The sequence below is a fragment of the Molothrus ater genome, chromosome 3, assembly GCF_012460135.2.
Source record: "Molothrus ater isolate BHLD 08-10-18 breed brown headed cowbird chromosome 3, BPBGC_Mater_1.1, whole genome shotgun sequence".
Taxonomy (NCBI): domain Eukaryota; kingdom Metazoa; phylum Chordata; class Aves; order Passeriformes; family Icteridae; genus Molothrus; species Molothrus ater.
Genome location: NC_050480.2, coordinates 99,651,804 through 99,677,936, shown reverse-complemented (window position 1 = coordinate 99,677,936; position 26,133 = coordinate 99,651,804). Strand labels below are relative to the sequence as shown.

Genomic DNA, 26,133 nt, shown 5'->3' with positions numbered 1-26,133 from the left:
CATGCCAGAGTGCAGCATTGTTGGTATCTTGTTTTTGCTAATGTGGCCACTAAGAACATAAATAGCTGTCATGAGGCAAAAAAACCTAAATGGTTAATTCAGGTATCAAATATTCCTTTTGCAAAAATACATGACGATGAGAAATGAAAATATAAAACATAAAAACTCTGTTAAAATTCTGAAAGCTATTTCTTCTCTGCAAGATGTCTTCTCTGCAACTACTCTTCATTATGTCATTGCCTTGAGGTATGAGGGGAACAGCAGCTGTGGAGCTGAAGTGAGTTCAGGCAAGCATGAATGGAATGAGCATCTCTGGAAAAGATCTGGTAGCAGTCGATCTTGCTATGGAACAAGAAACCCTCCTACTGTGATTTTTGGTGCACTTCATTTATTTTCTTTCTCTTTGAGTCCTTCAGGATGTTCCCTTTTTGAAAATCAGGGGTTTTATGATCACATGAAACCAAAGTTTGCTGTGGAAAGCTACTGCCTAGAGGGTTGAAGAAGTGGCAGCCAATATGATATGGTTCTAAATCCTCAGTCTCTCATTCCTACAGGGAATAAGTTTCTGTACAGTGAATTTAAAAATCCTGCCTCTGCAGTATATATCGTTAGACCCTTTAAAAATGGCATTTTGGTGTAAATTTTTTCCAGCTTCAGTTACCCTTTGCTGAAGTGTTACTACATTTGCAGAGAGGCCTTGGGGACAAGAATGATTTATATGAAAAAGAAAGCCCATTCATTTATTGAAATGAAAATGACTGAAGTAGTAAAAATATTCGTAGTACAACACAAAGACAAGCCAATTTCTTGTTCCTTTTTAGTCCCCTCACCATTGTCCAGATTGAAGCCCCTTCATATAAAGGTGAAATGTACAGTCTTTTTGGTAGTATTCATGCAGTATAAAATGACTTTATATTAACAGCTGGAGGAAACTCCTTTTCCTTGACTGTTCTTAAAGTAAATTGCTCCTGTGGCTGTACCAGCTTCTGATATGGAACAAAAAAATGCATCATAATTTGTGGTACAAGCCTCTTATGCTCTTTTTTTTCAGTAACATGGTGAACCTATTTCCTTGATTTCAAGCTTTAACACCATCATTGAAATAAGAAGTGATAGTTGACAGCTAACAGCTCCTGTTGATACTACATGAAAGACCCTACTGTATTAACAGGTGAATCCATAGCCAAAACAGATGTGGAAGTTCTGGGACTGCAGCCTTCGACTGGAAAACTCTGGTGTCTACCACACATGCAGCAGTAAAGGATTATATATTTACTGTGGAGAAAGCAAGATGATAGGGAGCAGCACTATCAAGAGTCTCTGAACCACACTGTGCCAGTACATTGCTAGATGCAGCCATACCAAACAGAAATCAGATTGCTAGTGGTTTTCTCCTAGAGGGGTTTTTAGTGAACAACAATGTACCTGCATGCTAGTCATTACAGGTTTGTTGACATGAAAGCTGCTCTTTCAGGTCTTCCTTCCAGAACTCCAAGGTAATATTTTTCTTTCAGCACCAAGGGAAGAAAGGAAGCTCCTGAGAATGGAAATCTCTATCTTTGGAAACGATCTTAAAAGGCTAGAGTCCTACTGACTACCTCAGCAGTCACACAGAGATTTAGGTAGCTCCTTGGGTAGCAGAAAGGGTGAAAGTTTGATTACCAGGCTGAGCTTCACTGTGACAACAGGAGAAAAGTGAGTGAGCCTGGTCTTTCTCTGAAAGACTGTGCCAAAAGAGGAAGGAAAGAGAGCCTGGACATATTTCATCTTTAGAAAGTGACATGTATTTCATCCTAAGAAAGTGACATGTCAATGAAATGGAAACTGAGAGACATTTCAGGTGAAGAGCAGTGGAGAGAGAAAGGTAATTGGGAGAACCGTGAGAGACTGCCCAAGAGCTGAAGAAAGTTGCAGAGTGGTTGTTGTGTTCTAACACTGATTCCTTTTCCTTTTTTCTCATTCCTGGGAAGAAAAAACCTGTGGAGTCTGACCTTCCCTTTCCCTTGGTGACATCCAGACTTTCATCCAGTCTTTCTGTTGTAGCAGACCACACTCATTCCCTGCCCTTTTCACTTCTGACTGTCTCCAGTGCTATCAGGTGTCAAAGACTATAGTTAAAAAGAAATCCACACAAGCAGCTTAGTAACTGAGGGCAGAGGGTTCAGTTTTTTCAGGAATTTGGTGTTATTGGCAACTTTGCCATTCTTATTTAAGGAGAAATATTTTATGCTTTGCTTTCAGAAACTAAAATTATAAGCTATTGTAGCATGATGGAAACGTAAGAGTTTATGGGTGAGGAATCTGAGAGTGCTTGGACTGAAGAATTGCTTTGGATGTGATAGTGTCACAGCTAATTTGCTAAGAAATGTGAAGACATGGGCACAGCCCTTTAATTACACTGCATATGTCTTCCAAACTGCTATATGCTCCTGTGAATTGGTATTTGAAGCCCACCTTTAGGATATAAAATTAATTCTTATTATCACAGGCAATCAGCACCCTTGGTTTATGCCTGATTGAATTTGCAGGTTAGTGTTTTTGCACTGCTTTTTATGGTTCAGATGGACTCTTATTTACTTTACTGTGTTCATTGAGTTATAGAAATGATCCCAGTATTTATTACAGACATAACTGATACATTACTTGAGGGTGTCTTTAAAGATTATTTTTTGATCAACTGCTAGGAGTCTCTGTAGCTCTAATCTGTTTAAATACAGAATTTCAGTTTGGTTTTTTTTTCCTTACAGGACAGTCAGAATGTAAAAGATAATTTAATTTTTAACCTGAGAAATGTCTCTGAATATGGGATCAAAACAGTAACATATATAGCACAGAGATGCATATATATGAAGTTGTTTCTTTCTTACTATTTTACTTATGCATTATTGAGAGCACAGAAAAATTCAGTGGTCTTTCCTTGTGGTGATTATCATCACGTGCTAAATGTCTTTAAGTAAAGATTTGAGAAAATCACATATTTTTAACTCTTCATTCAGCAACCTTATAATGGAATTTTCCAGAATTGAATAAATGTCTTTCAAATACGCAAAGAGAAAAAAATTGCAATATTTAAAGGGCAGATCACGATAATGGATGAGTTAAAAATAAAAATATGTATGAATGGCATGTGATTTACATATAAATATATTATTTCATTATTATTTTTTATTTATAGTCATTGCTTAGTCCTGGTACTAGTCAAGACCTGATCACTTTTTCTTTCCAGTAACTTATTTAATATCTGAATATTGCCCACAATTACTGGGCACAGTTTTATGAATTTCTGATCAATTATTTTGGAAAGGTGGCCTGGAAAAGATTAGAAAGAGCTATTCTGATTAGATAGTTAAGATGTATATAACAGCAAGGAGTATAATGGTTTAATTTGATTTTTCATTTTCCTTTTGGTGTTTTAGACACAGAAGTTGATTTTGATTCAGAATAAAACAGTTATCTTTTCTGTGAGAAAAAGTATCTCTCACTGCATATGTGTGGAGAGAGCACACTGCACAGGAATTTGGATTATTAGTTCTACTCCTTGTTTTCTCAGTGATCTTGGACAATTGTTTAATATTTTGTAGTGTGGCTTCCTCACTGGTAGAATGAGACAGGAATAACTCCCTCCCTGGGGTGTTCTGAGATGTAATTAATTGTCTGAGCAGTAAGAGAAAAGATTTAGATGATACAGATGTGCTGAGCAGAAGACCCAACAGAAACCAGACACAGCTTTAAAATGAGAACTCTTAGAATGCCTTTCTTTAGACAATTCAATTTGTGCTGTATTTCTAGTAAGCCTCCATAGAAAGATGGATGGAGACAAAATACTACTTGTAAATGGCTGGCAAATTTGTCCTGCACAAGCTAATGACTGAAACTCAACTAACTTTGACAAATCCAGGATTTCAGCCCAAGAATTCACACAGAAAAGGTAGCTGTGCTTTTCTTGTGTCATAATTGGACAAGTATATATTATTTTAGACAAAAATCCAAGAACAGATTTTTGGTTGTTATTTTTTTTAAGAGAACATGCATTTTTTCACTCTTCTGGTCTCTTTGCTTATGTGCCAAGTTTTCAAAATACACAGAATTTTCTGTCTTGACATCTATGCATTTTATTATTTTGTGAAAAGTCACTCCTTCGAATCATAAATGGTGCCTTTCTTATTTGAAATTTGGAGTTTTGAGAAGACAAGGAATGTTTTCAAAACACAGGCTCAAACCAATTAAGCTAGCTTATACCATTCTAAGTACCCTTTATTTTACTAGACCTGCAGTATGAAATATATACAGCTCAAAAACTAGAAATTAATGGAAAACCTTGTGGTTTAATGGTCTACTTGCTGAACAGGGCCATAGCTCTTCAAAAAACCCCAGTACTGCCCCTATGCTGGATAGTACCTTCCCTTCAGGTGGGCTGACAATTTAAACTGTGGGGCTGCTCGAAATTTGTGCAAGGGTTTAGAGCTTCCCTGGCTTGGGAAAAAATATTTCTTAGAAGGCTTCAGCCACTTTTGTAGTGAACACCTGCCACAGAAAGGGAAGGAGCAGCATCAGAGTACACTGACAGCTAGCTTGGGAAACTGCAATGCCAGGAGGAATAAGAGTCTTATCAGTGTTGTTGTGAGGTGAGTGTGAACGTTACAGTGTAGAAGGAGTTTTATTTTTCACTTATTTTCAGTAGAAATTAATTTTCCATTACTTTATAGTCATGCAACATGAAACATGCAGTGATATACCACATCTGGAATTAAACAGATGCACATCAATGTTACAGGACTTTTGTCTTAGATTCTCCAACTCTATAGTTCCCATGGTGCAAGACAGTGAAATTACCATTTGAAATATTACATAGGAAAGTTTTGTATGATTTACTTATTCTGTCACAGAAAATGATTTATAATTCAGAAGTAATAGAGGAAGCACAATAAGCTGCTATAAATTAAAACCAGTCTTGTGCTACATGCAGAATTTTTTTTTCATTTTCGTAGCATAACTGGACTACAAAAGTTTTAGGAGATACAGACAGTTAAAAGAATGTGATGAGTTTAAATATGGGACTCTCAAAAGAATTATAGTCTAATTAAAACATTGATTTGACAAAACAGCAATAACTCTAGTATCATCCCCACATTAGTCATCATAGCTGAATTCAAAATGTGCTCCTTTCCCTGCAAACTTTCAAAATCATGCTCTTAGGAAAATCATAAATCTCCTCTGAGGGAATGAATGCCACTTGAGATACAGCTAAAGTGATTCCTCCAGTAAAAGAATTGTTAAAATTTTGCAGAAAATCAAGAAAATGCTTTTGTCAGTTCATTCTGTCCCACAGGAGGAATGCTGCTATCAGTAAGTATAGGAATGATTGAAATAGAAGATTAAAGGAGGGCAATTTATTTGGTGTATCTTCTGTCCATACGCAGTAGAAATCTTCAGTGCCTTCTGTTTCCAGTGGAATAAAAAAATTGAGTGCTGAACAGGAAGACTCAGAATCACTTCTGAATTCCTAGGGCTGGGAACTGAGCATCTTCCTCATGCTCAGCAAGACACCAGATGCCTCAATCAGCCCAAAATGAAGATGGTCATGCAGGAGCACGTCACACCCCTCAGGACCATGGTACGTGGAGCAAGGTTGATAGCAGGGACAGTTTGGGGGCATCAGGGCATCATTGACACAGGCATTCAGGTGCTGTATCAATATTAGCACACAGTGCACACCAGTAGGGATGAAGTGCAGAGGGAAACAGCTGACACTGAAGACCTGATATTCACAATACAGCTTCTACAGGTATTTTTCATTTCAGTCTGGTTTGAGCGTCTGGAAGTGAAATCTCACAAACAGTTGGGATTGCATCTTTTGCTTTAGTTTCGAACTAAAATTTATGTACTTTGAACCCACTCAATGATGGGGAAAGAAGACCCATAAATGCAGACAACTGGTAAATCTGCTTCTAAAGAACACTCCTGCTCCCATGCTAGTGCAGAAGCACCCAGCATGTGCTAAAGAGCCAGCAGGGTGCTCTGTCAAGACACCACAAAATCTCCACCACAATGGTACAGTCTGTGCCTTATTGCCTCTGAGATGCCTAATAAATAATAAGATGGATTAGGAAGTAGTTGGAAAGTCACATCCAGAGGGTAGTGGTCAATGGCTCAGAGTCCTGATGGACATGAGTGACAAATGGTGTCCCTCAGGAGTCCATACTGGGACCAGTGTTATCTAACACCTTCATTAATGACAGAGGCAAAGGAGTTGAGTGCACCCCCAGCCAGTCTGCAAATGATACTGAACTGAGTGGTGCTGTTGACACACCCGAAGGACACAATGGCATCCACAGGGACAAGGACAAGCTCCAGAAGTGGCCCTGGGGAATCTCACGCAGTTTAACAAGACCTGGTGCAAGGTTCTACACCTGGGTCAGGGCAATCCCTGGCATCAATCCAAGCTAGGAGATGAGCAGATCAAGAGCAGCCCTGATGGGAAGGACCTGGGGGTAGAGGAGAGGATGGACATGAGCCTTGTGCACTCATAGCCCAGAAATCCAGCTGTATCTTGGGCTGCATCAAAAGCAGTGTGGTCAGCAGAGTGAGGGAGGTGATCTTCCCCCCTGCTCTGCTCTCATGAGACCCCACCTGCAGTGCTGCATCCAGCTCTTGGGTCCCCTGCACAGGAAGGACATGGACCTGTTGGAGTGAGCCCAGAGGAGGCCACCAAGATCATTAGAGGGATGGAGCAGGTCTCCTATGAGGAAAAGCTACAAGAATTGGGATTGTTCAGCGTGGAAAAGAGAAGCTTTAAGGATAAACTAATTGCAGCGTTTCAGTATCTGAAGGAAAAATACAGGAAAGATGGAGAGGGACTTTTTACAAGAACATGTAATGACAGAGGAAAGTGAAATAGCTTCAAACAGAAAGAGAGCAAGTTTAGATTAGATATTAGAAAGAAATTCTTTACTGTGAAGGTAGTGAAGCAATGGGACAGGTTGCCCAGATAAGTTGTGATTGCCCTACCCATGGCAGCATTCAAGGCCAGGCTGCATGGAGCTCCGAGCAACCTGGTCCAGTGAAAGGTAACTTCATCCATGGCAGGTGGGTTGAAACAACATGATCCTTAAGGTCCCTTCAAACCCAAACCACTCTATGATTTTATTATTCATTCCATGATGATTTTAAGACCCAGGCACCAAGGAAAGTTTTCTTTGGTATGTTCCCATAATATTTTCTAGGAGACACTAAATGTATACACTCAGATGATATAAATGAAAAATTGGTGCACATTAGTAAGACTTTGTTAATTAGTGTTGGTAAAGACATTGTTTGTAATCACAAGCCATGTGAAGTCAAACACTGTAATGATGAGAATCAGACCTTACATCATCTCTTTTATCTGCAAATCAGTCACTATGAATTATTTGAGCACTTGATTTCTTACATTTGAATATTTAAATTAAACTAGGCTAGAAAAAAAATAGGGCAAGAAATCCTTAGCATGCTGAGCTTAATGAATATTAGGACCAATGATCTACAATACCTGTGTCACTAAAAATGAGGAAGGACCTTGGACTCAACAGCTGAAAAACTTGATGTCTCCATCTGCAGAGCAAGTATGAAGTGCTTTTTCAAAATTCACAACTATTTTCTCTGTATACATTGTGACATGGCTTCATTTTACTTTGTCATTGCTATAGAGGGTTTATTTCACACTAGGGTGGCAGTTCCTTGAGTTTCTCCATGATATGAGCATGTTTATGTCTTTTAATGAAGTATGAGAATTCATGTCCCCTAAGGTAACATCTCTTCAGTCAAGCTCTTTATCAGAATTCTAGAGGTTTGAACCCTCCATACATGCTTTCCTCCACTAATTTCATCATGATACACTTATTTTTACTTGTTCAGCAGAAACTATTATTGTTATTGTAGAAAAACTTAATTTACTAGATGCAACACTTTTTAGAACAAACATAGAATGAAAAAATAAACAATATAATCAAAGAGTAGTGGAATATTGCTGTACATTTGTAGTTGTTAACTATAAAGGTCTATAAAGAATTTGTTTGTGAAGTGCCATCTCTGTAGAGGATTACTCAGTAAACTAATTGTTATAACAATTACAAAGCTCTTATATGGAGCAACTGGCAGGGAATTATTTGTGCAATAGTTAAATCATTGTGACAGCATTTTACAACTTAAATGATGTCTTACATTAAAAGGAATTACACCAAACAGTTACACTCTCCAATTTTAATTAAAAATTGAATTATCCTAAAACCAAGTACCCAGTTCTTTACAAGTACCTAATGCTAAACTGGAGTAGAATATGTATCAAAAAAATGGTCATTTAAGAAAATTCAAACAGTTGAAAATTTTTGGTGAAGACAAAAAACATTTTAATAATGTTTTCGTAATGCAATGGCAGAACATGCATAAATGCCTTGCAAGCTTCTCCTGAAAAGCAACAGTAATGTGACTGGAGTTCATTTATGTCTTCACTCTTTGTGTAGGTGGCAAGCTACAGATTAAACTTTCTAACTCTTGCCTAAGGCCTTTGGCAGATGGTGTTATCCTAATTTAATTGTGGTGGTTTAGGAGGTTATAGACTTCAACCTATCCCTTTCGCTCTCTGTCTAGGGTTTCTGCTTTTTCAGTAGCAGCACAAGAAGTCTGAGTGTACTGGTCTTTCAGATAGTGCAGCTTACGACCTGACATAAAAACATAATGGCCATAATTTTCAGGTAATACACAAGGCAGGATATGCACCAGGCTGTGAACTGTGGCACCTGACAAGAGGCACTCTCACTACTGTGGCAGTCTCCCTTTGGAAGCAGGGACGAAGCCTCTTGAACCTTCTGCAGCAGCAACTGGCAGAGCTCACCGCTGGAGTCTCCAGCCTTTGGGAGAGCTAAGACAGAAAGAGCTGCTGATAAACAAAGTTTGGAATGCTCTGATCAGTACAAGGGCAAAACAGGATTCAGATGAAAAAACAGTGAAGCAGGTCAGATGTAATGAATACAGCTTCTTGGTTCTGCCTTGCCTGCAAGTCATATACTCTTCTCTGTTATCTCTCTAATGTGGCCTAACACAACACAACGCTTGAATCAAGAATACTGCTTCCTCTAAAAAACAAAAGACAGGGAAAAGGAGAAAGAAATGAGAACATAAATTGATAACAAAGGGCTTTTTATTTACAGTTTATTTCCACTTTCCAGGGAAGTTTTGGAGCTTTTTGGAGTTGGGCATGACATTACATATGAGCAGGAAAGGTTCTTAGTTACCAAACTTTAGGTATATGTTTTATCCTAATCGATTTGTAAGACAAATCATTAAATTCATGTTTTCACTGGATATCTCTTCAGATGACAACAGTGCCAGAAGGGAAACACAAAATTACTAACGTATGATGAGAGCAAAGAATACAAACCTTTTGTTCATAAATTAATCCAATTTCATGCTTTCTCCCTTAAAACATAAGCATCAATTTAACATGACACTGTTACTTTAGTTTAGACTTATCTGCAGGTATCAAAACTTTCAGTCATAGAAGTATCATAAATGTTTGTTAGAGGCATTAGAGGTGAGGATGTTTTACATTTTTTAAAATTTGTACAGTACTTTAAATTACTTTTATTTTTAAACTTCTTTCTAAAAATACTTCTTTACATCTCACAGGAAGAAGCCTATAAGGGCTACATTCCCAAGATTTTCAGGCATATGTCTCAAATTTATGTTCCTCAGCCTGGAACAGCGATCCTCAAAATTCTCTAGCAGTAGCTGCATAATCCTGATCTTATAAAAAATTTGTAGGAATCTCATAATTCCTGAGTACTGTACTTCCATGTGCTCAGAGACTGCTACAGGGAATGCTTTGAAGTGTTTTTACTTTGATCCTTCTGAGAGACTGGGTGACAAGCATGTCAAATCACAACACAGCTTGTCTAACTTCATGAGGGGGTTCTGTACTGCAAATTTGCATTTATGGAACATCCCTTAGTCATGGAAAGCAGTGTGATTTTACATACATCCCTGATCTTCCTATTGTCTTGGGAGATGCCTTGGCTGGATTTGGAGGGGATGGAATTCTTACAAAATTCTTCACAAAAGAAACTGAGCAAGGAGTTAAGGCAGTTAAGTTATGGATTTTACAGCAGTGTTTAGGAATCCATCTTGCCCAGCTTATGACAAGTGAATTAGATCCCTCCTTAGACTATCATCTAATCAGAGATGTGAACTTCCTGAGAATTAAATGGTGTTCAGGTGGGCTCTGCTCTGAAGCACCTCTCTAATTTTTGGAACCATACTGTGAAAAATCCATAAATACATAAATCTTATGATCTTCTGAGGAAACAGTTTCCCCAATCAGAATTCTCCACAAGTTCTTTTAAAAGGAGCAGAGAAGAACCCATGAGACGTAAACCACCTGCTACTTCTCAGGAGTACAGACAGCAAGGAAAGTCATAGCAGGCAGCTCATTCAGCAGTACTATTGTGCTCTATACTTAAGAAGCTACAGAGAACTCTATTTTATACTTTAAAAAGATTGTAAGTAGCATTATTATTTCACTGAATCTACTTCACGAAGAATAAAAAAAACCTTCTCAGGATTGAAAACTGTCCTCCCTAAAGGTAAGTTGGAAGCAAGAGGATGCATGGAAGAAAGTAAAAAAAAGCCAAACTAGTACATTTTTGATAATTCAGATATTGTTATTGAAAGGAAAAATGGAGAAAAGATAAGTTGTTGCACAAAACACCTAAGAGTTGACAACAAGAATTAATTCCTGTACCATTTGTCTGAGGTCATATTCAGACTTTGGGAGAATTTTGAATTACAGGTGTGCCAGAAAGAATTGTAAAAGAGGAATATAGCCTTGTTATGGGAGGCAAAACAAGGTGTGTAATTGAATTCAAATGAAAGAAAAACTTAATTTCTGCAGGACGGTGAAAATGAAAGGGTAGCTGATTTAATGCAGTGGGATGGATTCAGGAGACTCACAATGAGTCTCCTGAATCCATCCCACTGTATTAAAACATCCTGAAACAAAACATCCTGAAAAAAGTTAAGAACTGGAAACAGAGAATTAGGGTAAAGTTAGGTGAGGATGAGAAGGGGTGACAGATCAGATACAGAGAGAACATCAGTGTATGCAGCAAGAACTAAGAAAGTGAGGAAGTTAAGCATATATTCTACAGCTCTATAGTTCTGTGTACTCAGATTACCCTTTCAGGTAAATAGTGGTGACTTGGGAATGACAGAAGTTTCTGCACATATTTCCAGGGCATGAAATTGTCAAATTTACTAATCTCCTAAGCAGGTGAACCAAGAGTAGCGTAAACAGTTATACAAAAACGTATCTACTATCAGGCAGTAGCAAAGTTGCAATTTGAAATATTATTCAACTTCAAGTTTATTCCAGGTTATTGATAACACTCAGAGATCTTTGTATGCAAATGCCAATTCAGAAAATAGTTCAAGCAAAAATCAAAGCAAGTCCACAGTTATGAGTCATGTATTTTAAGTCTAGCAAAGGAAACACAGGCATATTGGGTTTGTTTCAGCTGCTGCATGGAAAACAAAAAAAAAGGAGCTTCATGCAGAGCATAAACTTAGTCATGATGCCACTCTGTGAACACTTTGTAAGCCTTAGCTAATTAGTCCATTCAAAATCCCTGCTGGGAAAACAAATAATATTCTTCTAGTTTTACAAATGAGGGATTGGAAGGAAAGTGACACTACTTTAAATGTCTTGCCCAAACACATGGAGATTCAGCATGGTGGAGTGTAATTAGAAGTTAAACAGTGAGTAATTCTCACTGCTGAGCTCAGACTATTCTTTTCTGCATTGCCTAAAAGCTTAGCAGTGCATTCAGGACAGCAGTGGAGAGGGGATCTGTAGATGGGAGGAAGGATCTTCCACTACAGCTATTAAAAATGTATGTGCAAAAACGAAGCAAAACAAAGGGTAACTGAACCACTCACAGTGATATGGATAAGCTATTATTATTACTTGCCTAGCATTGAAAATGTGCTTGACTGCACATTGTATCATCCATATATATTGTGAGAACTGATTGTACAAAAAAATAAGTTATTTCTGATTATGCAATGCAATCATTTTGACAACATCTCACTAATGTCTATTTCTGTACCAATACAAAGGAAACTGCAAGTTAGCACTAGTGACATTTGCTTCACAGCTGCATGAATAAAATTATTTATTTCAAGCAGCAACCCTTACATAACCCCTTAGTGTAACTTTCATTTGCAGCATCATTTCCATCAGCTCTCATTTTCACAATGCTGTGGAAGTCACTATGTAGACTTAGGATACTTCAGAAGCAGTAAATCAGACATGAAAGCTCTGCTGAATATTAGGGTTACTCTTTAAGCTGACTTGTTATTTCAGTGAAAATCTCTGAGTGAGATTCACTGTGCCACCTGATACAATGTACTGATAATTATGAATAGGAAAACATCGTCTAGACTCCAGTTATTGAAATATATCACTAATAGCAAACAATAGATCTGGAAAATGATTTGTGCTCATGGGAGCTTCTCTTCCTTTCATTTCTCTTCCTTTATGCCCCCCGTACCCATGAGGTGGAACTGCTCCAGCTCAGACACAGACTTGGTGGGGAAGTGCAAAGACTACAGCCCTCCCTCTACTCATACTGCCTAGTGTGACATGAGATGCTCCTTTATCTTGCTTCAGGAGGGGTTCCCATGGTGATAGATAACCCTCTCCTTATTTCCACTTTGATTAAGTCTATATTTCTAAATCTCACAAACCTTGCTAGTTGAAACAATGCACATGACAACAGCAAATGCACAGTATTGTTGGCAAATCAAGCAGACTGAAATTTAACACTGTGAAAGATATTCAAACACCAATATAAACTTTTGTGTTGCTGTTAAACTGACCTGTGACTGTGAATAACTGGCTTTGTAATTTTGATTGAAATTCATCAATCCAATTTTCTGGTCCTATGGCAAAACTCACCCTAAAGTTCCAGAAATCTATTTTGTTTGGTCTTTGTAAAATGAAAGAAAAAAAGAAAAGTGTAAGGAAGTAATTTCTGAATTGCCAGTGACAGATATTTTCCTTTGATTTCACACATTTGCAGAAGATAGAAGAGACCTTACCGTAGCTGTCATAAGCCTCTTCACTTGTTCCGTGACCATAGTCGTAATATTCAGGCACACTGTAACAGATTCAGATAGCCATGTCACTATTATCATGGGTAACCAACTCAAAACAGAAACACAGCTCACAAAATAGAAAGCCATTTAAACACTTTGACATGATAGCATAGTCCAGCTAGTTTCAGGCATAGGGAATATTTAAAGATATGAAAGATAATGTATCAGTGACAATAAAAGCTCTTGTACAGTATTTAACATTTCTTATCTACTCAGCATAAAAAATCAAATTTGATCCTAACTATGTAAACCTGGAGACGTGACAAAGTGAGAGAAATTCCATCTGCAAAAATGAGGGCTAAAAAAAGACCACTGTATCATTCATTGTTGTTAAACCAACCAAAGGGGTGTCATCCTCATTTACCTGGAATTCTAAACATTTATGTGTTACGAAACTCAGTGTGGTTTGTTTTCACAAAGCTGACCACATTGTATGGTGTGGAACCTGTAAACCACTTAACTTTGCCAGAAACACTGACAGGTTTCCAGCTTTGATCCTGAAGAAGCACGTTCCCACTGCCTGTAGAGAGAAATTTGATTCTCCACAGCTGCTTTCCTTATATAGTTATTGGACACCCATGGAAAGTTTTATACACTAATCAATAAAACACAAATTGTAATAAACAAGGGTCTATGAGTGCAAAATCACACTTAACAGTCTCAAACTCACTTTTTCATTGTTTTCAAAAATTATATATAGTCATATTAACATGTTATCAAAATATTTCAGATAATAGTTACATCCTGATAATCGGTAATTCCCAGCTATTACGTGGAGTGGGCATCCAAAAAATTCTGCCTCTGAGACATAATTAAATGGAAAGGAAATTATTCACATTTTTTCTTCACTACTATTATTTGTAGTTTGCATTGTGTTTTTGTACCTGGTTCCAAATTCAAGATCAGGCTATTTCTGTTCTCAGGTAACATGTAAGCATACAAGAATCAGTCTTTGCCCAGAAAAATCTGCAAACTTCATGAACTACACTAGATTGTATTTCTTCAATCTGCAGTGAACCCAACAGAAAATGTAACATTTTCTCTGTTGATAGTTTTTAGTTGTTACTTCTGCTTCTTTTCCCTGGACATTGTGTGAGATACTCATGCAAAATGAACAGAAGCAGGCAAGAAGCTCAGTATTGCTATAATTATAACATTATTGCTCAGGCCATTTTCCATACTGGATTATTGTTTTAAAAATATTAGTTTACATTTGAGAGAGAATCTTAGTTGACAATGGATGGCAAGTAGAAATATTTCAGAAGTGCAATAGAGATAAACAAGCAATCTGTAACAATTATTTTCTTAACCTAATTTTAACTTTGCTCACAAACAGCCTGTAATCAGATTTTTAATTTCTTGAACTTACTAGCTGTCCATAACTATTACTGGAATAATTTCTGAGAATGATTCATGTTCTCTGTCTCACTCAAGAACACTGACTGCATGTATCGATTAACTGACAGTCAAGCTGTTTTGACTTGGGTCATGTCATTCCCTGAATGGCTAGGAATAGCTCTCAGAATTTTGGCTGCAAATATTCATTGATTTGGTTTTGTTTTTTGTTTGTTTGTTTTTTTTTGTTGTTTGTTTTTTGGGTTTTTTTTTTTTTGTTTGTTTGCTTTTCTTTTTTTAACTGAAAATGAAACTCTAATTGTGTGCATTAATTCAGTAGTTTAGTCAGAAGTCATTCATGTGAGTGAATTACAATGACATCAGTATCTCAGAGAGATTAAATTCATTTGCTTAAAGCAGTTGCAGAAAGTGGACATAAGAATAACATGAATGAAATTAAGTTAACACTTCAATGAAGACTTTTCCCAATGCCAATCAAGCTCTATAGGACACAAGCACAAGACTTCCTGGACAATGGAAACCATCCAGCTGCTTGAAAACTAATTATATATAAATACAAACTCTCCTATTGAAATGGTGCAACAAACAAACAGGAAGAATACATCTTTTATTTGTAGAACACAATATTAATTCTGTTCTATTTTGCAATTATTTTAGTAGCCAATTAAATGAAATTACAGGATTATGTAAAGTGAAGTAAAGCACTGCAGCATCAGGGTTAAATCATTTATCCAGTCATAGCTACAAAGCTTAGACGTAAGAAATGACTTGCACTGTTCAGAACAGACACATGACATACCACCCAGCTCTGGCAGACTGAAAAACTAAATTTAGAAGCTGCATTTTGGCATATTGCCTGCTTTCCTGGCTAGAGGAGGGTGTTGGACTAGTGAATGATGTTAAAAGAAAAGAAACACAAGAACTCCTATCTTCTGCCAGCAGATAAGATGCTAATACTTCTTCCTGATAGGTTTTTGCAAACCAAAGCAGCTGCCTCCAAAGGGGGCCAATCCAAAGGCCAGTAACTTATCAACAGCAATCCTGCTTTCAGTGATCACTGATGAGGGCCTTGAGCTATTTCCCACCAACACAACATCCAGCAGAACATAAGACTTGCAAGAGCAGGTAAAAGATTCATTGCTACATTATTGGTGTTGTACGTTTTTATTTGAGAAAGAAACATACAATCATAGAGATAATAAGGATGTGAGATAAAAATCCTGCAGTGAACATTCTGAACTTAAATACATTATCAACAGAATACTAAGTTAATACACCAAAATCATAACATAAGAAAAAATCTGTATTACAACTATAAAAAGGAAGTAATTTGTTACACACTGCATATTTGATGCCTGTGAGCATAATACTTAACACACTCCTGAAAACATATAATTCATAGCATAATATATGATTGTCATCTTAGTCCTACAACTTTATTTCCCTGAATACAACATCTTTGACGTAGATTTGAGCCAAAATGGCATTTTAAATTCCTTGCCAACTCATATTGAAAAGTGTTTTGAAGAATATGTAAGTGAATAAAACTTACTTCTTACTATGAAATACCAGACTTAAACTCATATTTTGTGGGCTAGACTGCTTATCCATTCATCGGCTTTATTTCAAACCTCTCTGAATAGTCACTATAATCTATTATACACATTTAGTTGTAGACATTTTCCTCCATTTTACAGCAAAATAAACAATGGGCGATATTTATAAAAGATATGTGATAGATTAAAGCTTTAAAAACATGATGTTCTTTTTTTTTGAAGTTACTGAACTACAGAGAGAGGTAGTGCCATTTGCATTATGGCCAACTGAGAAGGAAGCAATCAGCAAATGCATTCAGCATAAATAATACTTGTTTATATAATTTTATAGTTCTCAGACTGTTCCTGGAAAATACAGTGATCATGAGCTCTAGAAACCACTGATTCTCTTGGCAGTGTTAAATGGAAACAAAACACCATTATCTATCATTAGCATTCATTACTTTCAAGCAACATGAAGTGTAATTTACTTAAAGTACGTGCACCCACCTGAAAGCAGGATGCAACGCATTTTATAAAGCAGACAGGATTAACTCATTAGCAACTTTTCAGCTTTTACTTCACTATACTTTAACATCCTATTTCTGAAACATAGAGGTCTTGATGTACTATGACTTACACTTTGGGAACCTTCTACAGGTAGCAGTCATGGAAAAATTTATATACACAGGGGTGTGTATTCTAGAAATAGTTTAATTTGGTTTGTATATGAGAAATTCTGATGTTATTTTTCTCTATAAGAAATATTTACAACACAGATATATGACCCTGTCCTAATTCCTATTTACACTGGAAATCTTCATAATCTACCTATTTATGCTTATTGTTTTTAACTTTTCATTTTGGTTAATATTTTTGAACATGTTCATTTTAAAGATTTGAAATCAAAGTTTCCATGAACAGTGATCTGTTCTCTCTCTTCATGCTGACAAAGCTGGATCAGTTTCCAAAAAAAACCCAAACCCAAACCAGAACAAGATACTTGTTTTTGAGAGATGAGGGTTCTTTAGTGCCTTCCAAACTGCATTATCTAGGGCTCCTATGATATGATGAAGGCTCAAGTACAGAGACTGTATCTAAACGGCAACCTTTAAAGCCAACAAAGACTTTTAACCTCTCATTAACTGGGACTTTTTCAAATTGGTATTAGTGCAAAAAAATGAATTCCAGCTTGACTGTGTCAACACATATGGGAAGCCACACAGCTTGCTCAAAAGCCTGTAGAGTATAGCCCTTTAAAGTGGTTTAGTCTGAGAACCACAAACAAAAGTGTTAAGATTGAAGCCACAAAAGCCTGACTCTTGGGTCAACAAGCTACCCAAGGGAAGTGTGATGTTCACCACTCAGAGGTCACTGGGGTTAGGTACAGGAAAACATGACATTAATCGATTGACTGCATTAGCCTTTGACCAATCTCTTCCTGCACCTGCAGGAAGCTGCTGGCAAGAGACCCCAGGTTATCAATATTACCATCTGGCTCCCTGGCTGCTCCTACAGCTGCAGTAATTCAAGGCAGCAGAACATTGCAAGAACTGAAGAACAGAAGTACTTTTTGTTCCCTCGTGCTCTTTGGTTGTGTGTGGGTTTTTTTGTTTTGTTCTTCCTTTCTCTCTTTTTGTCCTTCAGATTTTTTTTTGGGGAAGGATGCATTTAAGCTTTTCTTCTCAAATGTGGTTGCAGACATACAATGAGCTCTCTAAAGGTACAAGAAAGGTACTAGAAGGTACTACCTCTAAAGGTACAAGAAAGAGTTTATGTTCTTTAAACATGGCTAACGAGTGAGTCTGTACAGAAGCGTGTTCTGTAGTCTATCCTAAAAGATCCTAAGAAATGGAAAGTCTTTGAGTAACACCGGTTAATTCAGATTTAGCAGAGAATATTTTCCTGTAAAAACAGTTTTTCTTCCCTAATGGTACTTTTCAGTGGGAGAGTGTATATGAGTATAAGAGTATTTTATTGGGAAATGTTTGGGAAGAAGCTGGCCAATTTAGAGGCTTTTGATAAATCACTGGAGCTATAACTTTGCCATTAGATAATGATTAGGCTTCTTTTGTGAAATACATGAATTGATGCAATCTAGAGATTCAGCTGATGAAGTTCCACAGTTCAGACTCATAATGAAATAGGCTAAAAACTTGTACACTAGCCTTTGAAGAAGTAAAAATAATTTGAGATACTTCCATCTTTGTGTTGTAGAGATCAACAGTGTGAGAATGAACCAATATTGTGGTTTGGGATTGGGAATCTCTGAGGAGGAATTCTCAGCCTTTGACAGTTTGCAATCAGCATCTATACATAGGTACAGATAAAAGAACCTTTATCACTCCTTAGAGATATATCCTAGTCAGGGTTACCTTTAGACAAGATTTCTTGAGTCAAGCTAATGCCAAGGACAGCTCACAAGGACCCCTAGAAGTAGGATTTAATATTTTACAGGTGGGATTCAATATTTTAGACAAGTCTCTTTTTCACATCCTCAAATGGATCCTGTGTACTCTTGGTCTAAAATTATCTCATTCTTTCCCTCTATAATTTCTGTTCAGTAATCTTTGGCGTTTCCAACTTCCAACATCAATAAGTGGTAAAGTCAAATATTCAGTTCCTGTGCTAACAGGATGCAGTCTAATGTTACTGCAGTTGTTTTATGTAAGATTCTGTTTGTAAAGCTTCTCCCTCTACACGAGGGAGAGAGCCAGAAGGATTTAACACACAGTTGGCTGTGAAAGAAAAGCTGTTTACACAAAGCAGTATACTTCTGCCTGGAAGAGAGGTGAGCAAGATCTGCATTCGCATGAATTACAATAAATGAATTTTTTACAAAATAATATCTCAGAGCGGAAATGTGTGAATAAGGAAATAATCCTTCTAGGAATCTGAAACTTACTGGAACATTCTTATTTAATAAAGCATTGTATCTATAAGGAAGATGACAAATCTTTTGAATATAGGAACTTACAAGATTCAGTCTTAAATCACAAATATAGTCCTTTACTCAATACTTCTTTAGAACTAATGGAATGATATGGTGAGCATTTTGTGGATCAAGTCTCCCTTTTTCTGAAAGCTCAGTTTTGATTGTATACAATATTTTTAACAGAGGATAGTATCGCCATTATCATATTCCTGGATTTATTTAGTACCTTACAACATGCCTGAACTTAAACTAGATTCAACAGCCTCCAGCATTTTTGTGTTTGATTTTGTGCTACTGAAAATATGAATTTAAAGCTATTATAAACAATGAAGGCAGTAACGTTATACAAGCATAGGATTGGAGAGCCAACACAATTGCAAGATGACTTTGGTTTTTGAAGTTTTTGCAAAATATGAAATACAAACCAATCTGCCATTTAATTTCACATGGCAGTTTCTATTTATCTATTCTACATTCCACTGTCATTTTCTATAGATACAGAATTATGATTAACTGTTTCAGCATATAATACCAAATGTCTGCAGACACAGTATTTGCAATGGGAATGATGCAGCATTTTAGGAATCCTAGACAGTTCTAGAGGAAAAACTTTTCTCTAGTTAAAAGTAGTGAAATTTGACTCAACTTTGCTCATTGAATCAAATAAATGAGAAGTGGCATTTGAAAACAGTTTCTGATGATGAATGCCATAAGTAGATTGCTGTGAAGATACATAAAATGTCATATTCTAGACTTCCTGCCTTGATTGATTTCAACAGATTGGAAATAAAATACAGGGAAATCTTTCTTTACGGACAGACAGATATAAGCACATGGCCAAAATGAAATATGACAAAATAGATACACAATGCACAGTGCTTAAAAAGTGAAAGAGTGTGTAGTAGAGAAAATAATAATGAATATCTAAGTTTGAAGATAATCAGTGTAACTATTCTACCTATTGCAGCCTCTACTATATATATGTGTCTATGTATTTTCCCACATAATAATATTTTGATAATGAGACAGAAGTCTGCAAACCTCTGCTTATATCACTAAAACATTTAACTATGTGATAATCTACTAATTCAATTAATGATTATTCCCAGTCTTGTCTAACCATTGTTTATAAACTAAGGACAAAATTCTTTATTTAACTATGGATAGTTCACAACTAATCTGCTGGAATTTTTCAAAAAGCAAGTAGCTGAAAACAGTGGGACTTCTGAATCGAGGTCACCAAGGAACGTGTACACCCAGCTGAACTTTATACTGCTGTCTTTACAAGTGTACTAGTTTGTTATTTTACTTGCACCACTGCTTTGAGAAACTCATCTTTGGAAACAGATGTACATACAGTACCTTGATATCTGGAGGTCAAGCAAGGATAACCAGGATGAACTGGAGCTCATGCAAATATATCCTGCTGATGCAAACAATTCTTTCAGATACAACTGAATAAAATACTCTTCCTAAGTAATTTTTCAGCATGACTGTGCACTGATGTGATTGTACTGTAAGTCACATAAGTGACATGGATTGAACTGTGGTCCATGTTGTACTCCTGCATATCAGATCAGAAATAATTAAGTGATTCCTAAAGCTCCTCTACTAGCAGCCCACACTGCAGAAAAAAAAAAAGGTATAAACACAAGCTTTAAAGTAGATAACATGAACTTTGAAACAGAAACAATAACCAGGGAAAACAGTTTCTTTTCAAAGTCAATAACTTGTCATATATTCAACTTCATCGGCTGAATATGCTCTTGAAATTTTCTGTGGGTATGAGTAATTAGAAGAATGTGGCACCAATTGGAGGCTGAATGGATAGGTGTTGCTACAAACAGATAGTTACTGGGATAAAACTACATTGATAAGGTCATAGTATCTACTTTCCATAGCAGCACTGTGGACACAGGGAGCATTTTTGTCCTTTTACTTCTGTTCCTAGTATTGAGAAACAGATGCCCAACTGGACTTTGCACGTAACAGTGCAGCTTTAGGTATTATTGTACCTTCTGAATTAAACACAATTCTGTGTGGTGAAAGGTATCAGTCTACTTGAATTTCTCTCTTTTTTTCTTTTTTTTCTTCTTTTTTTCTTCTTCAGTCCTCTTAAGAAAATTCCATTTTAGCAATTATCTAACACAATGTTCCTCAATCTTCAAATCTTGCAAGAGCTACTTAGAATTTATTCCAGATATACTAGTGCCATTTTCCTTTATGTTAAAGCTTAGATTCTGTACTATCATTAACATCTTAGAGGGGAAATTTGGAGAGGACATGACCTATAATATGCAATTCCAATCAGAAACAGAAGTTTGTTTATTTCCTCAGCAGATGCAGGATGGGTTTGATGTGTGAGTTTGACAGACCAAAAAGAAGTTCTTTGGCCAAAATGATTGGCATACCAGCATAAAATGTCTCTGTCCAGAGGACTGCTGCCTAAAGCATTACATAACATTTTTGCAAGATTAACAGTAAATATTTTGCCAAGAATTGCTTCAAGTTCCTAAAATTGGCTTACTGTTGTTATTATTATTAGTGAGGCTGGGTGCAGACAGGCATGAGAAATCCTTTTTACCTATGTCATCTTGCAGTCACAGCAAGGATGACAACATGCCATCACGAGGCCTGTACTGCTGTGGGATGGAATCTGTAACAGCAACGTTGTGCACTATTTTCATCTGTCTTTTATCACTGAATTATTTATTCTTCTTGTCAGTAAGTTAAGGGTTTCCTGATATTTACAAGTCTATTTACAGCCTAAGGTGGGAGTCATCAGCCCTTCTTTCTTTAGACCTTGCACACACTGGCAACTCATTTTGCTGCTGAACTATGTTTTTAACAAAAGCCATACAGAAAAAAGGCAGAATAAAAAGCTAGGCAGCCAGACCTGAAAGCCATTGCCAATATACCATCTACCTGTTCACAAAAGCCAGAATGGATCGATGGATGACTGCTCATGCCAGGCACTGTGGAACAGGGAAATAATATCAAACTCTAAATTTAAGCTTCATCAGATAATCCTTGGCTTCCTTTGCTCCTCCCTGTTGGACACCACTGTTTACACTACATATGGCTGGATAAGGTGGGCACAAGTGAATTAAAGAGAATATACCCTTCCTGGTTCATCCCATGACCAGACAGTCAGTGCCAGGTTTCCTTGGTATATCTCTTTTGGCTGTGAGACATGGTATCTTTGAAATGAAACTGTTGGTGCTGGCAGAGACACAAAGGCCAGTGGAGATGACTGCAGATGTGGTAGCAGAGCTGAAGATGGCTCTGTTGACCATCAAGATTCATCAGCAAATGATCCATTTTCACCAAATTATTCTGTTGGTCTTGGCTGAGAAGTCTGCCCACACTTTGCACATGGGACAGTCCGATCCCCAACAACCTCTGAGTAACCAAAGATGTTGATCTTCCACATCTCCTCACAAAACTTAGCATCCTTTTCTTCTGGTGATCTAGTGATCTCAGCCCATGAATCCTGAACAGTGGTGATAGATCAACAGACTTAAAAGTTCCTGGTAAGAAAATCAAAAAGTGCATTACATTTTGAAAGCTAAAACAATTCTCCTACATTTTCTGTGTTACAGCTGAGTTGGAAATTAACACTTCTACCATTTTGTATATTGTCTCTATATTTTTTAAAATAAAGTTGCCAGACTAGAGGTTTGGGAGGTAGATCTAGCTGGCAGAAATGTTTTGAATGTCCTCTGCCTTACTTTCAAGTACAGAGAGAATAGCGTATGAACTTAACAACTACTGAATATCTCTTGGTGTGTCTGGACAGTCAGATATTCTTATCAATGAGAGCCATCTTCACATTATATGGAAGGGAGGGGAAGAGAGAGGAAACAAAGGTCATAGAGAAACTCAAATTACAGTGCATTATTGCCTATGGGAAGTATGTCAGATATGGTGTCTTCTCCTGTCCACTGACATGGTTGTTACCTTGCTGTTTTTGATATTTGACAAAGCATTCATAGTAATTACCTTAAAAACTGTATTTTGACATCTGTATGAAAAAATTTCTACAATGAGTAGGGTTTCTAAATGTCCTCAGAAAATGTGTAGTCTTTCACAGAATCCTGCAAATAATGCTTACAGACTCATTTGGGAAGGACAGACAGTTCATTTAAATCTGTCCTGAGGTTCCATCTTGTGTTGTGAGTTGTCATTATGGGACAGGAATACAAGGAGGGGAAAAGAGGTTTTATAAATACATCTTCTGCTATTTAAAGCAAGACATACTGTCATGCAATATAGACTGTCAAAACCCATAATTCTCTTATTTCTAAAATAAGCCTCCCCATCTTAAGGTACAGGTGGCACTTACCATAGTGCAAGTCCTGCTTTTCTCTTTCTTCAAGTGACTTCTTTGTTCCATTTCAAAGTGTGCTTGAGACTCCTCTTAGCTTGCTCAGACAAGCAGACTTACTGTGGGTTTCATTCCAGCCTGATTCTGAGACTCTGTCATGATCTCTTCCACAGGTGACCCCATCCCCCCAGTTTCAGCCTAAAAATCAGACTGCTGTCATGAAGGACAGACAGAGCTTTCTGTCTGGAGAAGTCGATTAGAGAAGGACCCATACCAAGTGTATTGTGGGACCTGCAACACCATCCCTGACTTTTAGTACAAATTTTTAGATAATTCTGCACTGAACTATAGCATCTGAATGGTCTTGGGGATTGGTAATTGTGGTGTTCCTTCTACTAAACCATAATCCTGTGTTGCAACACTGTACATGTCGATACTGTGCTTGTTTTCTCTGCTGTTGGCAGAGCTTAGTTTGCAAAATTCTAAATCAGATCTCTTGGACAACAAAGGACTAAGGCTCCGTGTATGGGCAGAAAGACTCTGGCAAATGGGAAGTAGATACAAGGTATGGAAGACAAAGGCAGGAATAACAGGGGTGGTGGTGGCAGGCTGCCCAAACTCTGTCTTACTCTGTGCATGGGGTGAGCAGGGGAACGAGGGGAATTTACTATGAGCTCTGCGCCAAAGCACACTCAAGTCAGCCTGAGCTCAGACCATCCACCCTGTCTGTTCATGACCCTACATCCCAACATGTTCTTTTTGAAGCAATGAAGATAATAAGGCTTGGCCAACATGCACAGCAAGACAGACAGACAAAAGTATGTATCACTCTAAGAAATTCCACACTGAGTCCCTAATAAGCCATGAAAAGCAATTGGAAACTCTGCCCTTAACATGAACAGAAATCTTGGTACTCTGCATTAAGCCACTAACTACAATTGCTTCTCATCTCATGCTTTAGAATTTCAGTCATTCCCTGCAGAGGGAAGCAATGATAATTTCCTGGCTGAGCACAGACATTGCTGGCAAGTTTTTGTTAATTCTTTTCCCTTAAATGACACAGCAGATGAAATGAGTAAGTACTTTTGAGCAGTACTACTTATCTTTGTTAGGTGTGCACATGGTATGACTCATATGACTGGACTATACTAATAAGCAAGATCTGAGACTTGGAAAAAACATTTTGAAATACACATCTAACCAAATATTTTGGGTACACTATTTCATTGCATTGTATTATTTTTCTTTTTTGCTCAGTAAGCAGGCATTTCTATGAAGCTAAATGGTCAATAAGGAGCAGAAATATAAATTGTGTATTTAATGGTCCATTTGTTCTTTAAATCTTTGAAACAATAAGCATGGAGCTCTGAAAGTGCTCTCTTTGAAATCAATAGGCTACTTGAGGCATTAAGTGCCATTTAACATGGGTAAGTATGACCACATATCTCATACATTTCAAAAGTAAATATTTTAGTTGCAGTTTTTAAACAGATTAGGTATCCTGGAGGTAGCTCCAATTAGTAGAAAACATATCTCATGACTAAACTTAATAGCTGTTTAATTGACTAAATTATGTGATATAAATTTTGTCTCTTGTACCAAATTATCACTACTAGTTCTAGCTGCATTATAATACACTCCTCATAAAGTTGATATATTTGTCATTTAGTTGCCTGAGACATCAACTTGCAAAGAAATTACAGGTTAATTCAGATGTTATAAAGCAATGTCATATCAAGATATTTCCAACTAATTATTGTTTTTACATCAGAAGCAATATCTCCTGTGACAATTCACTCTTGTAGCAGAAAAGGAACTGAATTGTTTTAAAAAAGTTGAAGTACATTTGACAACAAGAATACCTACCTACATAATGACATAACGGGTGCAGCTAGTAATTACTTGAAAGTGTTAAAGTATACTTGATGGGGTTCACATTTAGGTATGACAAATCCTTTTAAATATACTTCACTGGATATAAAATACTTATAAAGTATTTTTTATCCACTGAAGTATCACTAACTACAGCAGTTCTGAAGCTGAACATAATTCTGACAGGCATTTACATCAGCAAAGCATTCAGTGAAAAAGATAGCTCAACAGAAAAGCAAGTTTAAGGTCCTCTGGCCTTGGGAGTGTAGAACTCTGTATATATACATCACTTTCTTGCTCAGTGAGAAACACACTACTGAGTTAAAATCTGTATCTTTACTTGTTAAAGTTTCATTTGCCTTTCCACAACCTTACAAGTACTTTCAGCAGTGCATAAGACCACTTTCTGAATAGCTGGTTGAAAAACCCTGTTATCCTTTAGCTTAAATGTGAAAAAGATGCCATTCCATATTTAATAAACATGCACTGGCTGTCCAATTAATGGATGAGTGTGCATGGTGTATGTATATAAAAAAGGGATAATTTTTGTTGCCTCATCTTATTCACACAAATCAATATGAGATGTGAATGTAGCCTTTTCGTATTATTCCACATCACAAGGACAAAAATAAGTTTCCAAACTTATAAATTCTGAGAGTTGCTTAGAAAATAACTGGTTGAAAACAGATAGTTTCAGCCTTACTTTTGGCATGTAATTCCCCTCTATAGTTTACCTTGATGGTGGATGCCAACCAGAAACAGGTTACCATCACAAAAATTTTTTGAATTTCCTTCTGGTTTTTCTCAAAACATTGTAAAAGCCGTAAGTATGAGATACCCTTCACAACTTATGATCAGTAAAAGATAAAAAAAAAGGGGACAAATAAGTTCAGAATAACATCAAATAAGAAAATTATGCA

At 36.9% G+C, this 26,133-nt stretch overlaps 1 protein-coding gene across 9 annotated transcripts in view; it reads right to left on the bottom strand.

Annotated features, from left to right (window-relative positions):
- KHDRBS2 (KH RNA binding domain containing, signal transduction associated 2) overlaps positions 1-26,133 on the bottom strand; it is a 339,493-nt gene that overhangs the window by 35,085 nt on the left and 278,275 nt on the right. For all 9 annotated transcript variants that reach the window (XR_008508260.1, XR_004979862.2, XR_004979866.2 and 6 more), the window contains exon 8: positions 13,132-13,190. Coding sequence is in view for 1 of the 9 variants with exons in the window: in XM_036379472.1 (XP_036235365.1) it covers positions 13,132-13,190 (59 nt within the window). In the remaining 8 variants the exon portion in view is untranslated. The remainder of the gene's footprint in view (positions 1-13,131; positions 13,191-26,133) is intronic.